We start from the raw sequence: 23,646 nt of genomic DNA, 5'->3' as shown, positions 1-23,646 counted from the left end.
AAAAAAAAGCAGCCCCTGCCCCCAGACACATTCAGAGCCCCTGAGCACACATCTGGAGCAGCCACTGCCAGCCGGACCAGACCCTCCAGAACACACCTCAGCTGTCCCAACGGCTCAACAGGTAAAGGGCAGATCACAGAGGAGGGGGTAGCTCTCTAGAGAGGGGGTCACTGGCTCCACCTCCCTGTGTCTGAGATTGGCTGGGGTCTCCCTTGTCATCTCCTCTGGGGGCTCTCAGGGTCTCTGGGTCTGTCTCTCGGGGGCTCTCTCTGGGACTCTGTTGTTTCACTTATCAAAGTGTTTCAGAGCTCCGAGCCAGGACTGGGCACTGGACACTCTGTACTAATGCTTTCCCCAGCCAGTGGCATCTCTCTCTGGAATGTGACCCCGGGGTTCAGGACACCTTTCTGTCTGTTTCTGCTTCTGCCTTCCCTCTGTCTCAAGTCTGTCTTGGTCTCTGTCTCTGTGTCTCTGTCTAACATTCCCTGTCTGTCTGTCTCTGTCTCTCTCTCTCCCTCCATGTCTCTCTGTCTCTGTGTATCTCTCTCACTCTCTTCTCCATTAGCCTTTGGGTTTGGCTCTGCCTCTTCCTCTTTCCGTCTGTCTCTCACCCTCTTCCTGTCTATCTTTCAGTGTCCATCTCTATGTCTCTCAGTAAGTATATATCTCTGTCTCTCCATCTCTCTCTTCTCTTTCTCTAGCTCTGTGTCTCTCTAGTTCTATCTCCTTTCTCTAGTCTCTCTCTGTCTGCCTCTCTGTGATTTTCTCTGTCTGGCTATTTCTGTGTCTTGATTTGTCTGTCTCTGTCCTGTGTGTCTCTATCTCTCTTTATCACTATATCTGTGTGAGAGTCAGTCTCATGAAAGATGAGAGATGATAAATGATAGATAGGGGACTTCCCTGGTGGCGCAGTGGTTGGGAATCCGCCTGCCAATGCAGGGGACACAGGTTTGAGCCCTGGTCCAGGAAGATCTCACATGCTGCAGAGCAGCTGAGCCCACCACAACTACTGAGCCTGCGCTCTAGAGCCCACGAGCCACAACTACTGAGACCGCGTGCCACAACTGCTGAAGCCCATGCGCCTAGAGCCTGTGCTCCACAACAAGAGAAGCCACCACAATGAGAAGCCCGTGCACCACAACGAAGAGTAGCCCCCGCTCGCCGCAACTAGAGAAAAGCCCGTGCGCAGCAACGAAGACCCAACACAGCCATAAATAAATAAATAAATTTATTTTTAAAAAATGATAGATAGATGATAGGTAGACATCCATAGATATTTGGCTATCTCACTCTCATTTCTGTCTCATCATCTCCAATTGTACCTCTCTGGCTCTCTTAGTGTCTGTCTCTATCTCTCTTCTGTCCCTCTCCATCTGTCTCGATTTCTGTCTGTCTCTCTGTATTTTGATTACCTCATGCCCTTTTTCTCTCTCTCTCTCCCTTCCCCTCTCCCTCCTTCTCTCCCCTGTCCCCTGGCCTTTCCCTGTCTCTGCCTCTGTCTACTTCCTTTCTTCTCTCCATCTGCACCCATTTCCAGGGTCTGGGGAAGGCAAGTTCCAGAAGGAGATGAGGAGTGAAGGAATCCCACTCCCTCCCCAGAGCTGCCTTCTCCCCATTTTACCTGCCTACCCCCCTCCCCCAAACCCCCACCCCCTGCCCAGGTGACTGCAGGGGGCTTCACCATGGACAGCATAAGCACAGCCATCTTGCTCCCGCTCCTGGCTCTCCTCTGTCTGTTCCTGACCATCAGCTCAAGGGGCAAAGACCGGCTGCCCCCAAGCCCCAGACCCCTCCCGCTCCTGGGAAACTTGCTGCAGCTTCGCTCCCAAAACATGCTGACCTTCCTCACCAAGGTCAAAGGCCTAGGCTTGGGTGAGGGGAGGGACAAGGGGGAGGGGTCTCATGGCCCCAGACCGCCCTATGACCTCTGTCTTCTTACCCTCAGCTGAACAAGGAGTTCGGCTCAGTGTACACAGTGCTGGGGCCCAGGTGGGTGGTGGGTCCTCAGCGGGTACCAAGCTTTGAAGGAGGCTCTTGTGGACCAGCGGGAGGTGTTTAGTGGCTGCAGCGACTACCCTGTCTTTTTCTTTTCTTTTCTTTTTTGTATAAATTTATTTTATTTATTTATTTTTGGCTGCATTGGGTCTTCGTTGCTGCACGCAGGCTTTCTCTAGTTGCGGTGAGCAGGGCTACTCTTCGCTGCAGTGCGCGGGCTTCTCATTGCGGTGGCTTCTCTTGTTGCGGAGCACGGGCTCTAGGCGTGCGCGGTCTTTAGTAGTTGTGTCTCGCGGGCTCTAGAGAGCAGGCTCGGTAGTTGTGGTGCATGGGCTTAGTTGCTCCTTGGCATGTGGGATCTTCCCAGACCAGGGCTCGAACCCATGTCCCCTGCATTGGCAGGCGGATTCTTAACCACTGCGCCACATCACCTTTTCTACGCAGACCCTTCTGCCTCCCTCTTATAAGGACCCTTGTGATTACATTTGGCCCACCCAGATAATCCAGAATAATCTCCCATCCCAAGATCTTTAACTGAATCACATAGGCACAGGTTCTTGGAAATTGGGACATGGACATCTTTGGAAAGGGGGCCATTACTCAGCCTACCACACCACCCTGGTTTGACTCATGATGGGTCAGGCCCTTAGCTAAGCACTTCCCAGCCACACACTCACTGACTCCTTATAACAGCCCCACGAGGAGAAGACTATCATTAAGCCCATTTTACAGATGAGAAAACTGAGGCTCAGAGAAGGCCTAGGCCTAGGTCATGCCTAGACTAAGAGTCCAAGCCAAGATCCAAACTATGTCTATTTAACTCCAGATTCAGTTTTCTGGGCCGTGCTATCATGTAACGGCTAATGCAGGAATGTGTTGTTTTGGTGTTGTTTTGGTGTTTTCTGTGATCTGTTGGGTCGTCAGATCATTGGGTGTTAGGCTGTGTTGCTGTGTGTCATTGCCAAGTGAGATTGTAGTATTGTCAGACACTGTGTGTAATATTGTATTGTGTTGTATGTTGTGTGTATGTTGTATTGTGTATGCTGTGAGCTGTGTTGCCAAGAATATCCTGTACGGCAGTTTGGTATTGTTGTCGATGTGCTGCAGGATGGTGTGGATTCTGTGCTGCCTGTTGTGTTGCCAGATACTTTTGGGGTGTTGTTATGCTGCATGTTAGGTGGCCAGGAGCGTGTGTTCTGTGCTGCTAGTGGTGTTACCGCCTGGGGTCTGGTGTGTTGCACACTGCGTCTCCCGAGCCGCGCCTCCGACCCATTAGCCCCTCACCCTCAGGCGAGCCCTTCGACCCCAAGTTTGTGCTGAGCCGCTCGGTGTCCAACATTGTCTGCTCCGTGATCTTCGGCACCCGTTTCGACTACGACGATAAGCGTCTCCTCACCATTATCCACCCCATCAATGACAACTTCCAAATCATGAGCAGCCCCTGCGGAGAGGTCAGGAGGCCTAGTTCCACGGGCCAGAGGGTTGGGGGTCCAGCCCTTCCAGGGATATAGGGGGAAGCAGTGGGCAGGGAAGGAATTGCGATTGGCCCTGCCAGGCCCCGCCCCTTTCTGTCTGACCCTGCCCCCGAGGTATGCGGTCCTGCCCACTCCACAGGGGCTCCACCTACACATAGCCCCCGCCCCAGCCTACACACACACACACACACACGCACACGCACACACGCACACGCACCCTACCTCCCTGCCTGCCTGTTCCTCCTAATGCCTACAGCTCTGCTGCATCCTCAGCGGTACAATATCTTTCCGAGCCTCCTGGACTGGGTGCCCGGCCTGCACCAACACCTTTTCCAGAACTTCGGGCGCATGAAGGACCTCATCGCCCGCAGCGTCCGTGACCACCAGGCCTCCCTCGACCCAAACTCTCCCCGGGACTTCATTGATTGCTTCCTTACCAAGATGGCACAGGTAAGCCCTGCCTGGAAGTCCCATCTCTGGTCTGACCTGCTCTCCTGCCTCCAACCAACAAGGATCCCGAGTTGAGTGCGTTTGGGTCTAATCTCCCCACATCCGGGAAGTGAAGCTGGAACACCTGGCTCTGCTGGGGCCACTCGGGGCCTCTGCCAATTAACAGTTCTTTAAGAAATCCTCAAGGATTTGTTATTGTGGGCCCCGCGGCTGAGATTCTCCCTACCCTGCCCTTCCGCGCTCCCCAGCTCCCCCAAGGAAAGAAAGTTAAAGAGAGGAGGGACTGAAGTGGCACGCAGTAGCAGTTGTGCAGGTCTGTGGGGAGCGGGTCGCACAGGATCCGAGCCCGCAGGATCTCCCCCCGGCCTTGGCTCACATCCCCACCTCTTATCCCCCGCAGGAGAAGCAGGGCCCGCTGAGCCACTTCCACATGGATACTCTGCTGATGACCACACACAGTCTGCTCTTTGGAGGCTCCGAGACCGTGGGCACCACGCTGCGCCACGCCTTCCTCGCGCTCATGAAGTATCCAAAAGTGCAAGGTGCGAGCGCCGGGAGCCTCGTGGGGAGACCCGCCCACAAGGCGCGGTAGAGCACACCCGCCCCTCCCGCCTCGAAGCCCCGCCCACAAACAATGAGCTCCAGCCCAGTGTGTCTGGAGTGAGAGCCTCCAGCTCGCGCCTGGGTCGCACAGCCAAACCCGCAAGCCCACCGGAGGCTGACCCCATCCACGTGGTCCCCGCGGTCCACACAGCCTGCCGGGTCTGCCGGGACCCAGACCCCGCCCGCATGATCTTGCTTTGCCGCCCACCTCTGACCCTGCCCACACAACTCGCACAGCCCGCCCAGAGCCCGGCCCCAGAGCCTCACCCACTGGGCCTCCCCAGGAACCCATCTCCTCCCACACAGTCTGAACGGCCCGCACCGCACAGTCTGCGACCCCGCCTCCCCAAACCCCACCTCTGGGTCTTTCGCGGAACCTTGGCCTCCAGGACGCTGTGCGGAGACCGACTGGGTCTTTGCCGCCTGCTTCACCCCCGATTTCTCAGCTCTCCCGCACACCCCACTCACTCCATCCATCCTCCTGCAGCCCTGGTCCTCGAAGTCCCGCCGGCAAACCCATCAGGGGCCTGGACTCCAAGCAGCCCCGAACCCCCTCCGCACAACCCCGCCCCTAGGAGTCCTGGCACGAACGAAACTTACGCCCTCACCTACATCTCTGAACTCAATGCCCGCCTCCGAAGCTCCGGCTAACCTTCACATGCACCCCTGCAGCGCCCCCCGACCCCCGACTCGAAAGCATTGACTGGACCCCTTCCACACGCAGGCACACACCTCTTCTCAGCACAGTCAAGCCTGCTGATACCCTCAACAACGCTCCCCCCTCCACCTCCAGCCCGCGTACAGGAGGAGATAGACAGCGTGTTGGGACGCGCGTGGCTGCCTGCGCTGGAGGACCGAGCGGCCATGCCTTACACAGATGCGGTGATCCACGAGGTGCAGCGCTTCGCAGACGTCATCCCATGAGCTTTCTACACCGCGTCACTCGGGACACGACTTTTCAAGGCTTCCTGCTACCCAAGGTGCGCTGGACACCTGGCAAACGACACCTGAAACCTTAGGAAGAGGCATCCCAGGCTCTTGCAACGGGCATCTGCGGCTCTAGCAAGGAATATCCGAGGCCCTAGCAATCAGCACTCCGGACCTTAGCAACTGGCAACCCAAGCCCTAGCAACAGACATCTGAGACCCTTAAATCCAGAAACTCAGCCCTATGCCACACCATAGTGGACTGGACCACGTCCTGAACCCCAGACCTCTTCCCTATGGCAGGTTCCTTTCCTAAGACCCCTCTCTGAAATCCCCAAGGTCTGAGACTTCATCCTGGGGAGCCCCTGTACCTAAATACTGTTCTCAGAGACCCCACTCCCGCCCCAGGAACCCCAAATCTGTTCCTACAAGGGGGGTATCCCGCATCCCTGCCTCAGACCCCAACAAAACCATTTCCAGCACCCACCACTGGGAACCCTAGACTCCCACACCCTAGACTTCCTGGACCCCTGTGGAGTCCTATGCTCCACCACCCCTTATCATGTCCCCAGGACTCCCAGCTCTGTACAGTGGAAATCCTAGTTTGGGAACCTCCCAGCCCTTCTAACACCACCGATTCTGCCTCTCCACCCACACGGGGCACGGATATCATCACCCTCCTTAATACAGTCCACTACGACCCCAGCCAATTTCTGACACCCTGGGAATTCAACCCTGAGCATTTTTCTGGATGCCAATCAGTCCTTCAAGAAGAGCCCTGCCTTCATGCCTTTCTCAGCCGGTGAGAGTGGTCGGGGCAAGATCCAGTCTTTCTGGCCCAGTATTCCACCTGCATTCCCCAGGCCTATTTCCACTCCCCAAGCCCTCTCACTTCTTCGTCCCATCCCATCCTCAGCTTTGGATATGCAAAGACATTCCTTCTCCTTCCCAACTCTGATCCTATAGGCGGATAGCGACTGAAATCCCCGCGGAGGGAGGCAGGGAGTCAGGATAATATTGTAATTTAACTTGGACTTGGTCACTGTCAGTCTCTCCACTGGGTGGTGCAGTTGAAGTGGTCCTGGTTTTTCTTGGCTTTGGTCTTTACCTGGCTGAAAAAATCTTTCCTGTTTAACTCAGTATTAGAAAAGGGGGTGGGGTGAATAATAATAGGTAACTTACCATATTGCCTACTGTGCACCAGGTGCTACCTCTGAGAGTGGGGGCTAAGAGCTGGGCTTTGCTGCCAGACCCCAGCTTTGTCATCTTCTAGCTGTGTGGCCTTGGATATGTTCCTTCACCTCTCTGTGCCTCGGTTTTGTTTGTTTTTTTAAATATTTATTTATTTATGTATGTATTTATATATTTGGCTGCACCAGGTCTTAGTTGCAGCATGCGGAATCTTTAGTTGATGGGATCTTTAGTTGCGGCATGCGAACTCTTAGCTGCGGCATGTGGGATCTAGTTCCCTGACCAGGGATCAAACCGGGGCCCCCTGCATTGGGAGTGCGGAGTCTTAGCCACTGGACCACCAGGGACGTCTCTGTGCCTCGGTTTTTACATCTATAAAATGAAGATCATAAAAAGGTCCACCTCTTGGAGTTATTAAGAGGATTAAATTAATAGCAGTATAGTACTTAGAGCATTATATATGTTCACAACAACAAAATGAGGCACTATTACCCTCCCCATTTCAGGTACCTACCCAGAAACTGTGGCTTGCCCAAGATCACGAAACTAGTACTGTCAGAGTTGGAATTCGAACCCCTGCAAGGTTGCACTTGTAGCAGGTCCACGATTTACTTAAACTGTCTTTTCCAGACCTTTAGAGGGATGGGTCCGTGAGTACCCAGCCATTATTCTCATGTTTTCCTTTGAAAGTTGAGGGGGCCCCTCACCCCATCTTGTCTCATTGCTCCTGCCCACCCTTCCTCCCTGTGGGAGGCAGGCTGTGCCTGGGCGAGTCGCTGCGGCGCCGGGAGCTCTTCCTCTTCCTCACCGCCATCCTGCAGAGCTTCTCGCTGGAGCCGCTGGGGGCGCCCGAGGACATCGATCTGACCCCTCTCAGCTCCGGTCTCTGCAATTTGCCGCGGCCTTTCCAGCTGTGCCAGCGCTCGCGCTGACGCCGCATCCCTTCCAGGTTCGCCAGTGAGCGTTGAGGACCGCCCGTTCCCCTGCGCCCCATCCCTCTCGCTGTCACACTCGCTTCCCCTCACCTTGTGCCTGCCACATGCCCATCCCCCATCGCTCCTGTCTTTACCTTCTGCGCCCCCAGAGGCAGAGAAAGCCAAGGGGAAGGGGAAGCGCATGCCTTGTTTTATCCACAGAACTCTTTCTATTGCGCACACTTTGGGGGATTTTGTATCAATTCCTAATAAATTATCTTTATAATAGATTCGAACCTGCCTTGGCTGAATTAAAGGGAGGAGGATAGTCCTCTAGGATGGGGAGAAGGAAGGTCTGGCTGCAGAGAGGGGAGACACCTGGCTGTGATGAGTTCAACCCTCACCCTTAGGCCGGTTAAAAACTGGGAGAAACTGTTTCCTGGAGACAGGCTGGAAGGTAAAGGCTCTGAGGGCTCGAATGAAGACAGAGGCAGAGAAGCCAAGGCCGAGAAAAAGACAGCAGCCTAGAGAGATATGGAAGAGGTCTGCAAGAGATGCAGGGTGCTGTACAAAGATGGAGATGTAAGCAGGGAGAAAGTGAGAGACCCGGAGAAATAAACAGACCTAGAGACTGAGAAATCACAATTACTAACACTTACCTAGTGCTTCCTATTCACACACTGGTCCAAATGCCTCATTTAAATATCCCTATGAGGTAAAGCAATTTTATTATACATTTTTACACGTGAGCAAACTGAGGTTGCTCAGAGAGGTGAAGTGACTTGCGCAAGATTACACAGCCAGAAACGGGCACAGCTGGGTTCGGAACGCAGATCATCTGGCTCCAACACTGCTCTTCAAACTCTTATGAGTCAGAGACACAGAGGAAAGCAGAGAGATAAGAGACTGAGATCTAGGGAGGCGAAGAGAATAGAAGACAGAGACAAAGAAAGAAACAAAAATGACCAGAGAAAGAGCAGAAGGGCAATGAATGGGGAAGTGAGACACTGGAAGACTGAAACTCTCCCCCATTTCTCATCCCGCTCATTGGACTGTTTCTTTGTCTTGCAATTCCTCCCTTTGGGGTGGGGATAGCGGTCCCAGGCATGGGGCCTCCCAGCTTGGGACTGGACTTGACAAGCTGACATCTGCTGACAGTAGCTTTTCTCAAGGAGCAGGCATCTCAAGTTTCATTGAGCTGGAGTCAGACTGAATGAGGCTGGCCCTGCCAGCCATGGGCAGACGTGACCTGGAAGGCCCTAGCCTGAGCGGAGTCTCCCCAAGGTCACCCAGAAGCTGGGACACGCTCTGCTGAGTATGGGCCTGGCTGGAAGGAGGCTTACAGGTGGCCCCCACATGGGGTGATGGCTCCCTAATCCCCACACTGTTCCCACCACAGGCCAAGCACAGAGTCTGCCCCAGGGCCCAGGCAGGGACGCAGAGGTGGAGGGGGGAAAGGAGAGATTCAGAGGTCCTGAGAAAGAAAGATGGAGAGATGCGGAAGAGAAACACATGACGAAGAGAAAGAGACAGACAGAGAGAGATACATAGAGAGAGATCCTGAAAACCAAAGACTGGGAGTGAGAGAGACAGAGAGACAGAGGAAGAGAAAGAGGAACTGAGAAAAGCGGAGAGACAGAGATGCCCAAAGAGAAGGGAGACAAGGAGATGCTAAAGTCAAGATGGAAATTAAGAGAGGTACAGAGCTGAAGAGAGACAGAGATCTGAAAGGACAAAAAGAGAACCAGAGAGAAGCCTCAAGAGATGAAACAGAGACAGGCAGGAAGGGAGACAGTCACAAGGATTCAGCCAAAGATAGAGACTGAGAGAAATAGAGTGCGAATTATAGAGCAGCAGAGAGAAACAGAGACAAGAATTTATATCGTCTAAGAGTAAATGACAAACTTGAGATTAGATTTGTAATGTGGAACCAAATGAATTAAAAGGGAAGTATAATATTTTAACCATAATTCAAAAAGACACATGCACCCCAATGTTCATTGCAGCACTATTTACAATAGCCAGGTCATGGAAGCAACCTAAATGTCCATCAACAGAAGAATGGATAAAGAAGATGTGGTACATATATACAATGGAATATTACTCAGCCACAAAATTGGGTCATTTGTAGAGACATGGATGGACCTAGAGACTGTCATACAGAGTGAAGTAAGTCAGAAAGGGAAAAATATCTTATATTTATGCATATATGTAGAATCTAGAAAAATGGTACTGATGAACCTGTTTGCAAGGCAGAAGTAGAGATGCAGATGTAGAGAACACATGTATGGACACCAAGGAGGGAAAGGGGGGGTGGGATGAATTGGGAGATTGGGATTGACATATATACACGAATATGTATAAAATAGATAACTAATGAGAACCTGCTGTATAGCACAGGGAACTCTACTCAATGCTCTGTGGTGACCCAAATGGGAAGGAAATCCAAAAAAGAGGGGATATATGTACACACATAGCTGATTCACCTCGCTGTACAGCAGAAACTAACACAACATTGTAAAGCAACTATATTCCAATTAAAAAAGAGAGAGAGAAAGAGAAACAGAGACAGAAATAGGGATGAAGAAAGCCATGCATTCATTCAGCAACATTTACTGAGTGCCAAGTGTGTGCTGAGCACTATTTTAGGTGCTGGGGATACAGAAGTGAACAAGACAAAATGCCTGCTCTTGAAAAGAGCCTGAGAAAGAGGATTCATCGGAGAGACTGGGGTGGGAGTTGGGGGAGGGGGTGGCGAGGGCATGCTTGCTGCACCCCTGCTGTCTGCAGAGTCAGTGCCTCTGAGCAGTGCCCTGCCCCTCAGCCCCTGCCAGTCACCAGGTTCCCAGACAGAGAAAGGCTGACAGGTAGGGCTACGTGCTACACAAACAGGCAGGAAGACGGTAAAGCAGAGACAGAGGGAGATTAAGGTAAAGACAAACTGGAAGAGGCAGGGAGAGAAAAAGACAGATATTGAAAAGAGAGAGCGCACGAGAGAGAAGACAAACATGAACAGAGGTAGACACTGAGAGTGAGAGAGAGAGAGAGAGAAATGGGAAGAGAGAGAAAGAGAGAGATGAACAGAGAAACACAGAGACTGAGAGTGAGAGAGACACTCCCAGAGACGAGCCCAGTCCCAGACTCTGCACAGCCCCCTCACCGTCTCCCCAGGTCTGGGCCCTGTGCCAGGCACCTGGCGGAAGGCTGGATCCGGCAAGGCAGGGTGGGCGGCAGGGTGGGTCGCATTCCTGAACAGTCTGCTCTAAGTACAGACTCAGCCACAACCCCCGCCCCTGGCCCATCGTGGCCTGGCATCAGGCGGGGGTGCCCACTGAGGAGTTGGGGGGACTGGAGACCAGGGGTGTAGCAGCATAGGCATAGGACATTTGGGACATCTGGGAGCCAGAGCATTGGGAATAGAGATGACAGGAGTTCAGGGCAGGGTATAAGTATGGAAATACAAGGGCGTCAACCGTGGGAAGGCAGCCAGGAGTCATAGGATAGGCATGGAAGTGCCAAGCTGATGGGCACCAGGATGCTAGGGGACTTGAGTGAGCATCTGGGAGACATGTATGGCATACAGAGCTGCAAGGGCAATGGGTGTGGAAGTGACAAGGGCTCAGGTGTGAGTCCCCAGGAATCACAGGCACAGGGCACAGGAGTGCCAGGCTAATGGACACATCACCAGGAGTGTTCTAAGAAGTGTATTTAGGAGTCAGGATGTTTTTAGTTATCAGAAGTACAAGGTACAGCATTCAGTGGTCATGGGCCCAGAGGTGTCCAGGGGATTAGGAATGCACAGCTACAGGCCAAGTGAGATGGGCCCAAAGGTGCTGGGGGTTCAGGAGGGTGCACCTGTTGACCAGGTATGCTGACATGAAAATGCTAGTGCATTAAGGCTACCAAATAGGACAGGCTGAGGCAGGCACAAAAAAAAAAAAAAAAAAAAAAAGGCCAGGAGGAGCCGAGCCCAGCAATGATAGGGCTGGGGGCGGGGTGCAGACTTTGGGTTGGGGAATTACAGAATGAGCATCCCAAAGGCGGCCACCCCTCCCATTTCCAGTCTCCATCCCTGCTCCACCCAAGACCCCAAGGGAATCAAAGAGAGGCGAAGAGGTGCAGGCAGCCAGGCAGGGTTGGGGTGCACCCGGCACTCAGACGCAGGCGGCCCTACCCCTGGGCCCGTACCGCTCCCGCTTCTGCAGAACTTGCTGCAGCTCGAGTCTGGACACCTGGACGGTGCACTCACGGAGGTAGCCCCGACAGTGGGTGGGGAAACAGACTTCTGGATTCCTGGAGGTGGTGCTGGGGGCTAGAATTCCTGGTTCTCTGAATGAAGACAGAGCTGAGGGCTCGGACCCCGTGAGTCCTGACAGAGGGTGAGGGGCCTGGAGTCCTGCCTTCCGGGAAAGGAGACTGGGGGTGGGAAGTTAGATCTGGAGGGAAAAGGGGCAGTGGCCCTGAGCTCCTGGTTCAGGGCGGAGTCACGCTGCCACCCCTACTCCCGGGTCCCAAGGGAGGAGGAGCCTGGGGCGGGCAGTCTGGTCCCAGGGGACGGGGAGCAGAGAGGTCTGTTCTGGCTCAAGGCCGGGGAGGTACTGAGGGCCCAGATACCTAGTTCTGAGGGTGCAGGGGGCTGGGGACCTGAACTTCTAGATTTTGAGGGAAGGCGGTGGGGCTGGACTCCTGGGTCCGAAGGAGAAGGGAGCTGGGGGCCGGGCTCTGGGGTCTCGATGGCGGAGGGGTCAGGAGCCCAGACCCGGGCCCGCTGAGCACCGGCTCCGTGTAGCTCCCTGGCCGCTGGGGTCCGGTGTTCACGGTGTGGCTGGGCCCGCGCCCTGCAGTGGTGCTGTGTGCAGCTACGCAGCGCTGCGGGACGCATTAGTGCTGCAAGCGGATGCCTTCTCCGGCCGCGGGGCCAGGGCAGTCTTCGAACGCTTCACACGCGGAAACGGTGAGGCCTGGGCGGCGGAAGTGCGGACCGGGAACGTCCAGTTTGCGATACAGAGCGAGACCGGGGGAAATGGAGCGGGGCCTAATAGAGTCAAGGCTTCTGAGGAGAGGTTGGGGCGGAGCCACAGTGTAGGGGTCGAATGGGGGTGGGGGAGGCTGGTTCCTTGTGCAGCCAGTAGAAGAGAAGAGCCTAAGAGTCAAGGCCAAAGAGAGCAAGCACGGGGATCAGGAATCGGGACCAGCAGAGGTGCGGCCAATGTGTGGACAGGGCCGAGAAGGCTGGGGTAGCAACCAAAAGACCTGGAAATGAAGCAGAGCGAAGAGTTGCGAGGAAGTCGACTCCACTACGGGATGCTTCCGGGATGGGGCGTGGCTAACTCCCCGGCCCGTCCCCTTCTTTGTTCCACTCCCCCAGGCGTCGTGGTTTCTAACGGGCAGCGCTGGTGGACGCTGCGCAGTTTTGCACTTGGAGCACTTAAGGAGTTTGGCTTGGGTACGCGGACTATCAAGGACAGTGTCCTGGAAGAGGCGCCTTGTCTGCTTGGCGAATTTCAAGACAGCGTTGGTACGGCCTGGTCGGAAAAGGATAGGGACCTGTTGTGGGTGTGGCCACTGGACACCTGTTGTGGGTGTGGCCTAGGGAAGGCGTTTGGGTGGAATGAAGCCAGTAAACCCAAGGGCTGGGTGGGGGCCGAGCCACAAGCGTTTGACCTTGTCATGTTCCCGCTCCCAGGAGCTCCGTTCGACCCCTGGCGGCTACTAGATAATGCTGTATCTCATGTTATGTGTTCCGTGGTCTTTGAGAACCGCTATGGCTACGAGGACCCGGAGTTCCTGAGGTTCCTGGACCTCTTCAATGACAACTTCCGCATCATGAGTTCCAGATGGGGTGAGGTGAGAGGGTCAGCCCCCATCCCTCCCTCGTGTGCCCAATCTATGCCAAATTCCAAGTACATGGACCTACCTACATTGGATCATTAGAATGGAGCAGTCTTAGAATCTTGGAATGGAAGAGTTTTAGAACTTGCATCAAAGTCCTGGTCCAGTCTCCCCACAGGGAAACTAATGGTCTTGTTCAAGGTCCTATTGATTTCCTGTCCCCCCAGATGTACATTTTCCCCTCTCTCCTAAAATGGCTCCCAGGCCCACACCACGGAATCTTCCGAAACTTAGCAGAGCTTAGAGTTTTCATCTCTCAGCAAACCCAGCAGCAACCGGCAGCCAGGGAACCCCGCAATTTCATCGATTGCTTCCTGGGTCAAACAGATAAGGCACAGGGCCCTGCTGCCCACTAGCAGACGCCTGGCTCCTCTACCCACAGGAACAGAAGGGCCCAGAGAGCCATTTCCAGGAGACACTGGTGATGACGACGCATAACCACTTCTTTGGCAGTACCGAGACCACAAGCACCATCCTGCGCTGTGGACTCCTCATTCTGCTCCAACACCCAGAGGTGGCAGGCTTGTGAGCTGCACAGCTCGGGATGAGGTGGCTAGGGTTTCAGGTTGGCTGGAGGCTGGGCTATGCATAGTTCACATCTCTGCCGGCCCCAGCCAAAGCGCAGGCGGAGCTGGATCCCGTGGTAGGTCGAATGTGCGCCCCAAGCCTGGAGGACCAAGAGCGCCTGCCCTACACCAACACCACGCTGCAGGAGATGCAGAGTGTCTTCAGCGTGCTACCGCTGGAGCTGCCGCGTGCCCTCACCTGTGATGCCCACCTGCGCAGCCACTTCCTGCCCAAGGTGCCCACCAAGACTGGGGATCCTGCGCAGGGGCTGGGGAGGGCCTATTAACAGAGATCAGCAGGCCTAAGCGTCCAGAGCGCTGACTCTGGGAGCAAGGAAGTAGGCCTTCCTTGCCACTGGCTTCAAAATGGGGTCTTGGATGGACGTTTGGAAGAGTCACTTGCCAATTTTTCAAGTAACCCTTGCACATCTCCCCAGGGCACCTTCATGATTCCTCTCCTTGCGTCTGCACACCAGGATCTCACCCAATTTAAGGACCCAGACTGTATCAATCCCACCAACTTCCTGAATGACAAGGGTGAGTTACAGAGCAACAATTCCTTCATGCCCTTTGCCCCAGGTCTGGGCTGGGCACGGAGGGGACCAGCCTGGACATGCCGTGGGGTGCATGGGTTTCTCACCCCACACCCCCACGTCCCCAGGAAAGCAATGTGCCTGGGTGCAGGCCTGGCCCGATCCGAGATCTTCCTCACCTCCATTCTACAGCAGTTCTGCCTGCTCCCTGTGGGGAGCCCCACCAACATCGACCCCACCCCACAGTGCACTGGCCTGGGCAACGTGCCCCCAGCCTTCCAACTCTGTCTGGTGGCCGCTGAAGTCAGGTTCAGCCACCCTCTGCTCACTGGCTCTCAGACCTCCTTACCCTCTTCGATCAATAAAGGACCTGAATTGCAGATGGAGGGGTCTTCTTACCAACAGGGAGTGAGAGTCAGTCAGATGTGTGCAGCTCTGAGGTAAACTTTTATTTCTTGGCTGACAGGACTTGCAGACCCATGCTCCTCCCAGCACCTTTTATCCTGCCCAAGCAGCGGCAGCCTAGTCCAAAAGGTGCCATGGCCGAAGGGGTTGGGGAGTCACTTCACATTCCAGGCTGGAGGAGTGGGGGGCTTGGGGATACTCCCCCACAAACCTTTGCCAGCAAGAGGCCATGACTCACCCCAACCCCAAATCCTGCATTCTGGTGGGAAGTGGCAACGCCTCCTTCCAGCTCTCCAAACCTGAGAGGGACATGCGTGACCAGACAGGGCAGGACGCAGGCCCCCAGCTCCAGTAATGGCAGTCCCCAACACCGGCCTCCGCCCAGGTCACAACCCCAGCCCCCATCCCAGGGCAGCAGGGGTCTCTCCTCCTCCTTGGTCCTCAGCGATGGATGGAGCCCTCCACACCAGGCAGAACAGAGGCAAAGTCAGAAGCAGCGGCAGTGGCGGGGAAGGAGCAGGCACCGTGACTGGCAGCACCCGGGCCCAGGGCTCCCCCGAAGTCAGGGCAAGCTGTCTGTCCGTGCAGCTCTGGGGCCAGCCACTAGGTGGGCGTAGTCGGCTGTGATACGGGTACTTGGACACCTTTCTGTCCTGATGCTGGGGGTGAAGGGGGACAGGAGACTGAGTCATCAGGGACGGAACTAAGAGGCCAAGGAAACCTGGGAAGATGGGGAGATGACCGGAAGAGATGGGGCTCATGCTGGGGATACCAGGAGAGTGAACTGTCTAGGGAAGGTAGGCAAAGATGGGGAAAAATGAGTGACTGGATTCAGTGAGAGACTGATGAGGTGGCTTGAGGCCTAGGGAGGTACATGGAATAGGAAGGACTTGAGGGAGGGGGACACTGGGAAGCCGGTACCTAGCTGATACTTGTCTTTGGCTGCCGCTCGCTCCTTGGCATCAAAATACCAGACAGTGATGGCGTACCTGGAGATCAGAGCAGCCCCAGAGGGTGGTTAGAGATCACTTTTCTTCAATTCCAGCCACTATATCCACCCCCTGAGCCACCCCCTCTTGGCACTCCATCACTTCCTAGTCACTTCAGGGGTCTGACAAGACTTTGCTGGCACAGGGGGAGCACCCGGGCACATTCCCAGAAGCATGGACCGTACCTGGTGGCATAGGCTGGTTTCACCTCATGGGGGTTCCGCCGATCAGACCAGAAAATGAGCAGCCGGTCAAAGAGTGGCTCAATGTTGGCTACCACGGGACGGCCCTCAGGGAATATCTGCAGCAGGCCGCCATGCACCTGAAGGCAGGCCAGAGGGTGAGGCAGGAGGCTGGGAGTCCTGCCTAGAGCCCCCGCCTTGCACTGCCGGCCCCCAGGAGCCCAGCAGGGGGCATAATAACTGCACACATCACTCCCTCCCACCACTCAGGCTCTCAAAATAAGTGACAACCCAGAGTCTGCATCACCATGGAGATGGGCAGGAAGCTACTTAAGACAGGAAGTGGGGCGGGGGAAGTGCTCGTTAGGCTGGGGGCTGGGCAGACAGCACCATTCCCCAAAGAGGGGGAACTGCCGCCACACAGTGAGCTAAAGAGGAGGTCCCATTTCCCAGAAAGAGCCATTGGGCACATTCCACCGCCCCCCAGTGGGTTGGGAAGAGGAAGGGGACAATGCTAGAAGCTGAGCTGGGAAAGGAAAATGCAATGGATGCACACCACCCCACCCCCAACATCCTACCTTGACGTCCCAGTTCTGATTCAGGTAATAGATGCAGGTGATGCAGCGCCCATCGCCATGGGGATTGTCAACGTGTCTCACGTACCCCAGCCCGTTACCTGGGTAACATGCCACCATGGCCTGGCAGAGACGGATGGAGAGGGTTTACTGAGGCTAGCTGGCAGGGACTTTTAAGGAAGCAGCCATTACCTCCTCTTCCTCACCCCTCTCAGCCCCTCATCTTTCCTCAGGTGTCCTGGGCTCCAAGGGTTCCAGCACCCAGACTTTCTCCTTTTTCAGCCAAGCCTCCATCCACAAGAAACCTCAGCTCCTGGGCCTCAATAGCCCAACACACACACACACACACAACCCACGGCCCTACCCCCCCCCCCCCACCGCGTCTGGCGCCAACATGCAGCTCAATGAGCAACTGAGGGCTTGGTTTTTTAAAGATAACCCGACCCCACGTCAGACATTTCACTAGGATAAAAGCGATTTAAGCATTTCCTGGTGTGCAGGGATGTGGCCTCATAGCCCCACACCCGAGTTCTCTCCTTGAGCTGTAGAGTTGGAAGGACCTGGGACACTGATACCCAGGCCCACCGCAGAGGTTCTGATGTACTTGGTCTCAGGTGGAGCCTGGAATTTTTAAAGGTTCCCCAGGTAATTCTAATGTGCAGCAATGTTGAGAACCACTGACCTTAACTATAAAGAATACCCGCTAAATAATCTGTCTCCTACACAACTGAACAGGTACCAAAACCTAGAATGTGACCAGAACCTGAGATCTAATCCCAACTCCAAGGATAACCTGCCAAGTAGCCCTGGACAGTCTCATCACCTGAATGGGCCTCAAAACACCTCATCTGTAAAATGGGGCTAATAAACACCTTCGGTTTACAGCAGTAGCATGAACCCCTCCGAGAACATGACTTTGGAAGCTCCTGACCCCCACAGATCTGAGTCAGACCTTGTTCCAGGTCTCGGCTTCTGTGCGTACAGGTCTAGCCACAGGGTTCTCGCCTCCTCTCCTGGATAGCCACCACTGCCCTAGGCAGCCCTGGCCATCCTGAGTCCTGGGCCTAGCCACTCGGGGCCTGTTTCTCATCAGGTACCCAGCAAAATGATGGATGTGATGTGAGGAAAAGGGCCCAGGTGTTCCTGCAGACCTATCTCCTGGGTTCAAGTCTCAGTGCTGCCACATAAGCTGTGATGTTGGGCAGTTGACTGAACTTCCCCGTCTCCAGTTCCTCATCCACAAGATGGAGCTAACAACTACTTTTTTGGAGATTTTGCCGGTTTTGCTCGAGGGTGGGGTGGGGAAAGGGGTCCAGTGCTGCAACCTCTTCCCGCACAACCCATCCCCACAGCAGCCAGAGGCCCTTTACTCCAGCTCACCACTGCTCAAACCCCTTCAAGTTCCTCGCTGCATCCCAAGAGAACACAAATTCCTGACCACAGCCTCCAAGGCCACTAGCCTCATACACTATCTCCAGCCTCGAAATCCTCCTCACTCTTCTCTGACCAGGCCAAGCTCATCCTCAAGGCCTCTGCACCTGCCTGAACACTCTTCCACTGGTCCCCCTTGTTATTCAGGTCTCAGGACCAGGAGCACCTTGAGTCCTCTAGCTGAAGGCACCTGGGCTGATTTCCCATTCCATCCCTCTCAATGCAAAATCAGCACGGGTACTTGTTTACCTAGTACTGGCCCCTAGGGCCAGGCCTGTCTCCCTAGTGCCAAGGAGGTAGGTGCTGATTAAAAGCACTCCTCTGGGTCTCAGGGCCTCCATTCTGTCCTTCCGTGCACCCTCACAGGGTCTCCCACCATGCAGGCAGGGACACACTCTGTAGTCTGTCTGGGAGTGGGACTCCTGTGTGTGTGCGAAGGGTAGGCACAGGAACAGGCCCTTTAAGGCCCCCCTCCCCCCACATATACTCACCTGGGAGTGGGGCTGGGGGTGGCATCCTCCGGCCCCCGAGAAGCATCTACTTCCTGCCCCCACAAGGGAAGGGACCACAACCAGAGTAACAGGGAAACTTGCTCCTCACACTTCCACCTCCAGGAAGGGGCAGCTAGGATCACTGGGCATGCACACCCCCCCCCCCCAATCAGAATCCCAGGTCTCAGCCAACAGCAGCAGGCCCCACCTCCAAACTGCTCTTAAAGGGGCCTCCCGGGGTCGCCTATGGTAGTCCTTGATGCCAGTGGGAGTCAATTCCCTCCCACCTGCAGGTCAACTGAGCAGAGGAACTAGGGAGAGGAGGAAGGCAAAAGAACACAGGAGCAGCACTCAGGGACCACCGAGAGGCAGGCTGTTACCAGCCGAAACCACACTGGTGATCTGAGCCCCCCCACAGTGACCACCCCACACTGTCTTACTCCAGAGCATGGGGAGGGAGCCCAGATGTTGCCCTCTGAAGGCGAGGAAGCCTGCAGTTGCTGCCTCACTAGGGCAGGGGAGGGTCTGAGAGGAACTCCAGTGGCTGGGTTGGCTCCTCCCCTCCCTTCTTAGTCCAGCCAGGCTTGTTCTTACCTCCCAGGGCTAAGAAGTCCACCCCACCACCCCTCCAGGGCCCTGCTCCCAACCACATCCAAGGCACCAAAGGAAAAGAGATCTGCGCCCTCTCCCCTCCCCTCCCCTCCTGAAATGGCCACAGCCTAGCTGGGGAGTTAACCTGGTTTTCCTATCCTGTGAATGAGCGAATGGAGGCTCAGAGAAGCATCCTGCCCTTGGCCACTCAACTCTTGTGGTCTCTCCACCAACCTCCCTCCTGTGAGGATGGGTGGCTCTGGGGAGAAGGTGCTGAACACCTTGTGGCTAGGGAGATTCCCACTGATCTCTCCTGCCCCTGGGAGGGGCCGCCTCTGGCCCTCCAGCTACCAAAGTAACAGGAGAGAGAGGGAAGCAGGACAAGTTCCAGCGGGGCTGGGGGGCTGGGGAAGCCAGTATGGCTTCGGCCCGGGGGAGCCCTAGTCCCCGAGCCAGCTCCAGCCTGAGACGGAAGCTGCAGAGACAGAACCCAAGACGGGATCTGAGGGAGGAGGGAGAGGACATCAGGAGCACAGCCTCATGCCTGCAGGGCAAAACACAGTCTGTGCCATCAACCCGGCATCACTGGTGCTGTGCAGTGGGCACTCCCTACAGGGCCTTGTCCAAACACCACCAAACCTTGGACTCAAGGCCAGGATCCTCACACCCCTCCATGAGGAGGATTAACATGTCAGCAGGCCAAAAGGCCCTACGGACTACTGTCTTGTGCAGGGCTCCCAGGTTCTTGAATGGGCAGCTGGAGGCCCAGAAGGCCCTGATCACTGACCATAAACTCCAATCAAATGAGCATTTTTCTTAAGACGGGGTCTGTGGTTTTTGGCAGATTCTTAAAAAGGCCCAGGTTCCAAAACAAAAGATTAATAACTGCTACTCTAAAACAAGAGAAAGGGACCAAGAAGAGATACAAGGGCAGAGGATCAAGGAAACAGACCAGAGCCAGACAAGGATAAAGTGATGGAGAGACAGAACAAACAGGATGGAGGACAGGGTCTAGGATGGGGAGGGATGGGAAAGATGGGGACATAACCTCCACCTGGGCCGGCACACAGCCACCCCCAGAAAGCCGTCCGTGATGCAAATGCCACAGTATGGCATACAGTACACAATGTAGCCCAGCACCAAGCACAGTGGGCAGTGCCTCCTCCCTCAGCCCGGCATCGGCCTCACCACTGCCACCCTCCCCCCTCCACCTTCTGGTTCTCCTACCCGGGAGACAGGACAGACAGACCAGAGACAGACAATGGACAGGACGGACCAGACATACACGAGTAGATGAAAAAATAAGGGAACAGGGAAGAACAAAGACAGGGGCAGACAGACAGGTACAGACAGCAGAGACAGAAACCTGTGCCTGTCTACACGGAACATTCTTGGTCTAGGATCCATGGACAGACATCAGGCGGCTGTGAACCCCACCATGGCCCATGCACAGATGTGGGGCTATGACTGTCAGCACCTCTCCTCAGGTTCCTCAAGAGCATCCCTGGCAAAGTCAAGAACCATGGTGACTACGGGCCAAACCCATGGTTTACAGGTACACAAACTAAGGGCACAGGGAGTGAGAGCCCAAAGTGAGCTCCAACAGTCCCTGCACCAGAGCTGCCTGAACTCTGTTGTGACCCCACAAGCCTGTCTCCAAACCCACTGGTGCTCAGAGCACTCGGCATCCAACAAGTGCTGGGCAGCCCCCCACCCCACCACCCGGTCCCTGCAGCCTCACCTTGGTGCGCCCATTGATGACGTAGCTGCCCAGCCTCCCAGCACAGTGGCGGATTACAGCATCCACGTGGGCCATGAGGGCACCGATGCTTCGGCAGCCTGGCTCATGGCCTTCCACCCAGGCAATCTGGTCCCCACGGATGCTGCGTGGCGGGATAGCCCGCTGGCTCACTAGCTGCCCATCACGCAGGCGCCCGCCCCGCTTCAGGGCCTCCACCTCTGCCAGCACTTGGCCACCAAGTGCCGCCCCCAGGAAGCTGTCCTTGACGCAGATGCCATAGTACCGCATGCAGGGCACAATATAGTCCAGGGCCAGGCGCTCAGGCGCAGCGGGCAGCACCTCCTCCCTCAGCCCGGCGCTGGCCTCACCACTACCACTGCTGCAGCCCTCCCCCTCTGCCTCCGCCTCCTGGTTCTCCTGCCTGGCCCAGGGCCGCTTGCTGGGGGCAGGGGCATCCCCACCATCCTCTGCCCATTTCCGTTTGGGGGCCTCAGGCCGGGCGCCCTGGGCTGCCAGTCGCTGGCACCCCTTGGTGACCAGTGCCGCAGCACCCTCACTCTGCAGCGGCCGCAGCTCGCCGCCATCCTGCCCACCGAAGCCCTCCCGCAGGGGGCTGGCTGTGGTGGAAGTAGCTGTGGCTCTGGGGGTCCCACTCCCCGCCGAGGCCTCACCAGGCCCTCCTGGACGGTGGTAGGAGGACAGCAGGGGACAGGGCAGGTAACTCTCCACCCCCATCCTGGCCCTGCTAGGCTCCAAGGGCTCTGACACCGAACCCGGCAACTGAGGGAGAGCCTGACTCAGGGGCTGCGGCTGGCACGGGCTGTCCATGGCAGCAGTGTCTTCATCCCCCGCGTATGGAGGGCACGGCCCAGGCCCATGGTGCCACCCTCCTCCACCTCCTCCTCCTCCACTTGATGCAGCCGGGGGCCGGGGCGGCTGGGCCTGGCGTGGGGCAGGATGAGGCAGGGCAGATGGCAGAGGCTTTTCTCGTGCCCTGGGGGTGCTTGCTGGTCCCCAAGTCCTCTGCTGTCCCTAGGGGCTTGGGAAGGGACCTGTCACGGTGGCTGGAGAGAGAAAGAGAGAGAGAGGAGAGAGAAAAAGGAATGTGAGAAGAGCTACAGGGAAGAGGGCTGGGGGGGGGGGAGTGGCAGGGGCAGTAGACAGGAAGACAGACTTAGCTACAAAGACCCCAAAACCTGAGGCCACGTGGGGAAAAAGACTCTGGGACTTGGGTGGAATCACTAAGAGACAAGGGGCAGTAAGGGGGCAGCTGGAGGAGTGAGACTGGGTAGATGACCCACAGGCAGAGGACTGCAGTGGGAGCTGTGAGCGAGAGACATCCTCAGACAGACACAGACCCACAGACAGAAAAGAAGGAGGGGACTTGAAGTAGAAAGGGATGGCGGAGTGGGAAGTAGGAGAGTTAGAAACAAACAGACCGGGGGCGGGAGGGGAAATCTGCCTGGAAGACACAGAGGGAATGTGGGGATCTACAGACCGTGGAAACTGGGGGGTCCAGAGACAGAAACACACACCGGAGAAGAGCAGGGAAGAGTGGACCTGAGATAGCCGAGCAGAACCCAGCCCAACAGGAGGAAGCCCGTTAGGGGCTGACACACACCCAGACGGAAGGGAGGTCCTGAGACAGACAGACGGAAGGGACCCGTGGGAGCAGGGTCCACAGCGACAGAGGGAAGGGTGGAGGAGGACTCATGCACTCGGGGAAAGGACGACGGAAAAAGCGCCCCCCTCCCAAGTCCCTTCGGTGCGGGTCCTGGGGCCCCTCGGGGCACAGCAGGAGACGAAGACAAGGCCTAAGGACCGCTGGAACCCCGTGTCCCCACCCCTCCCCTCCCCCTCCGCCCGCTCCCCGCTCCCCCCCCCAACCCCCCCAACGGCCGGCGCTTAATATGCCCGGCGCGCGTTCCCTCCCCCACGCCCCACCCCCACCCTCCCCAGGGTCGCCAGGCTTCGCCACAGAGTGCTGGGCGCGCGCCCCCGCACCCCGCCCGGCTCGCGCCGGCGCCCGGCCTCAAGCGCCTTCTCCGCCCCGCTCCATGCCCTCCCCGCGGTATCCTCACCGAGGTTTTTCCTCCGGCCCCGGCGCCGCCGTTTGTGCCAGCCGCCCTGCGCCGCACAGCGCGCCATACCCCGCCCCCACCACCCGCGACGCTCCGCCCCCGCCTCGCCCGGTGGGCACGTGACCGCATCCGGGCGGAGGAGACCAGGGCTTGCGCAGGCGCGAGCCGCGCGGGGCGGGGCGAGGAAATTCAGAACACCCTCTCCCTCGAGAAAGGGGAAAAGGATCAGTCGCCGACGCAAGGTTTTTATGCACTCTCCGCTCCACCCCTTCTGCGCGAGAGGAGGAACGCAGTTAGGAAGGGCTGGATCCGGTGGGGGAGTTTCGGCGCATATTATGCCAAGCGAGTGGGAGGGGTATGCAAATACGTCTATTTACATAGACAGACCCGCCCCCTTGGAGCCGAGAACGCGGCGGAACGATGAGTAGCAGGGTAGGGGAGCGGCATACAGATCATCGGTATTATTTACATGGACAGCTCCGCCTTCTCACAGCCCAAGAATAGGAATATTGAGAAACGTCTGCGCAATTAGTTGGGAAATGTATGTAAATTTGCACGACAGTAAGTAATTTACATAAGGACTTTTTATAACGGAGGAAAAAAAGAGCGGAACGT

At 56.2% G+C, this 23,646-nt stretch overlaps 3 protein-coding genes across 3 annotated transcripts; 2 read left to right on the top strand and 1 right to left on the bottom strand.

Moving 5' to 3' along the window:
- Nucleotides 1–1,682: 1,682 nt before the first annotated feature.
- LOC102999115 (cytochrome P450 2F3) lies at nt 1,683–7,572 on the top strand. The gene is given in 11 exon segments (XM_028169240.2): nt 1,683–1,853; nt 1,946–1,999; nt 2,001–2,082; nt 3,286–3,446; nt 3,744–3,920; nt 4,321–4,462; nt 5,317–5,436; nt 5,439–5,502; nt 6,108–6,192; nt 6,194–6,257; nt 7,394–7,572. Coding segments are annotated over 11 exon segments (1,299 nt in total).
- Nucleotides 7,573–11,348: 3,776 nt separating this feature from the next.
- On the top strand, nt 11,349–15,305 carry LOC102999399 (cytochrome P450 2F2-like). Its single transcript, XM_057533719.1, is given in 11 exon segments — nt 11,349–11,420; nt 11,760–11,819; nt 12,344–12,406; nt 12,409–12,508; nt 12,923–13,072; nt 13,241–13,401; nt 13,614–13,778; nt 13,829–13,967; nt 14,061–14,248; nt 14,450–14,953; nt 15,171–15,305. Coding segments are annotated over 11 exon segments (1,737 nt in total).
- Nucleotides 14,974–23,158, bottom strand: EGLN2 (egl-9 family hypoxia inducible factor 2). The gene is made up of 6 exons (XM_057534560.1): nt 23,032–23,158; nt 20,951–22,014; nt 16,700–16,819; nt 16,125–16,261; nt 15,872–15,939; nt 14,974–15,609 (listed from the first exon to the last, which is right to left on the bottom strand). Exons 2-6 carry the CDS (start codon nt 21,776–21,778, stop codon nt 15,554–15,556), a joined length of 1,209 nt encoding a protein of 402 aa, XP_057390543.1. The 5' UTR covers nt 21,779–22,014; nt 23,032–23,158; the 3' UTR covers nt 14,974–15,553.
- Between the last annotated feature and the right edge of the window lie 488 nt (nt 23,159–23,646).

This window comes from Balaenoptera acutorostrata, chromosome 19, assembly GCF_949987535.1.
Source record: "Balaenoptera acutorostrata chromosome 19, mBalAcu1.1, whole genome shotgun sequence".
Taxonomy (NCBI): Eukaryota; Metazoa; Chordata; class Mammalia; order Artiodactyla; family Balaenopteridae; genus Balaenoptera; species Balaenoptera acutorostrata.
This window is presented reverse-complemented; position numbering and strand designations above follow the sequence as displayed.

Coding starts and splice junctions, on each gene's coding strand:
- EGLN2 (XM_057534560.1), bottom strand. CDS start 21,778: ATGGACAGCCCGTGCCAGCCGCAGCCCCTGAGTCAGGCTCTCCCTCAG. Junction 15,940..16,124: donor AAACCAGCCTATGCCACCAG/GTACGGTCCATG, acceptor TCTGATCTCCAG/GTACGCCATCACTGTCTGGT. Junction 15,610..15,871: donor CAAAGACAAGTATCAGCTAG/GTACCGGCTTCC, acceptor CTTCACCCCCAG/CATCAGGACAGAAAGGTGTC.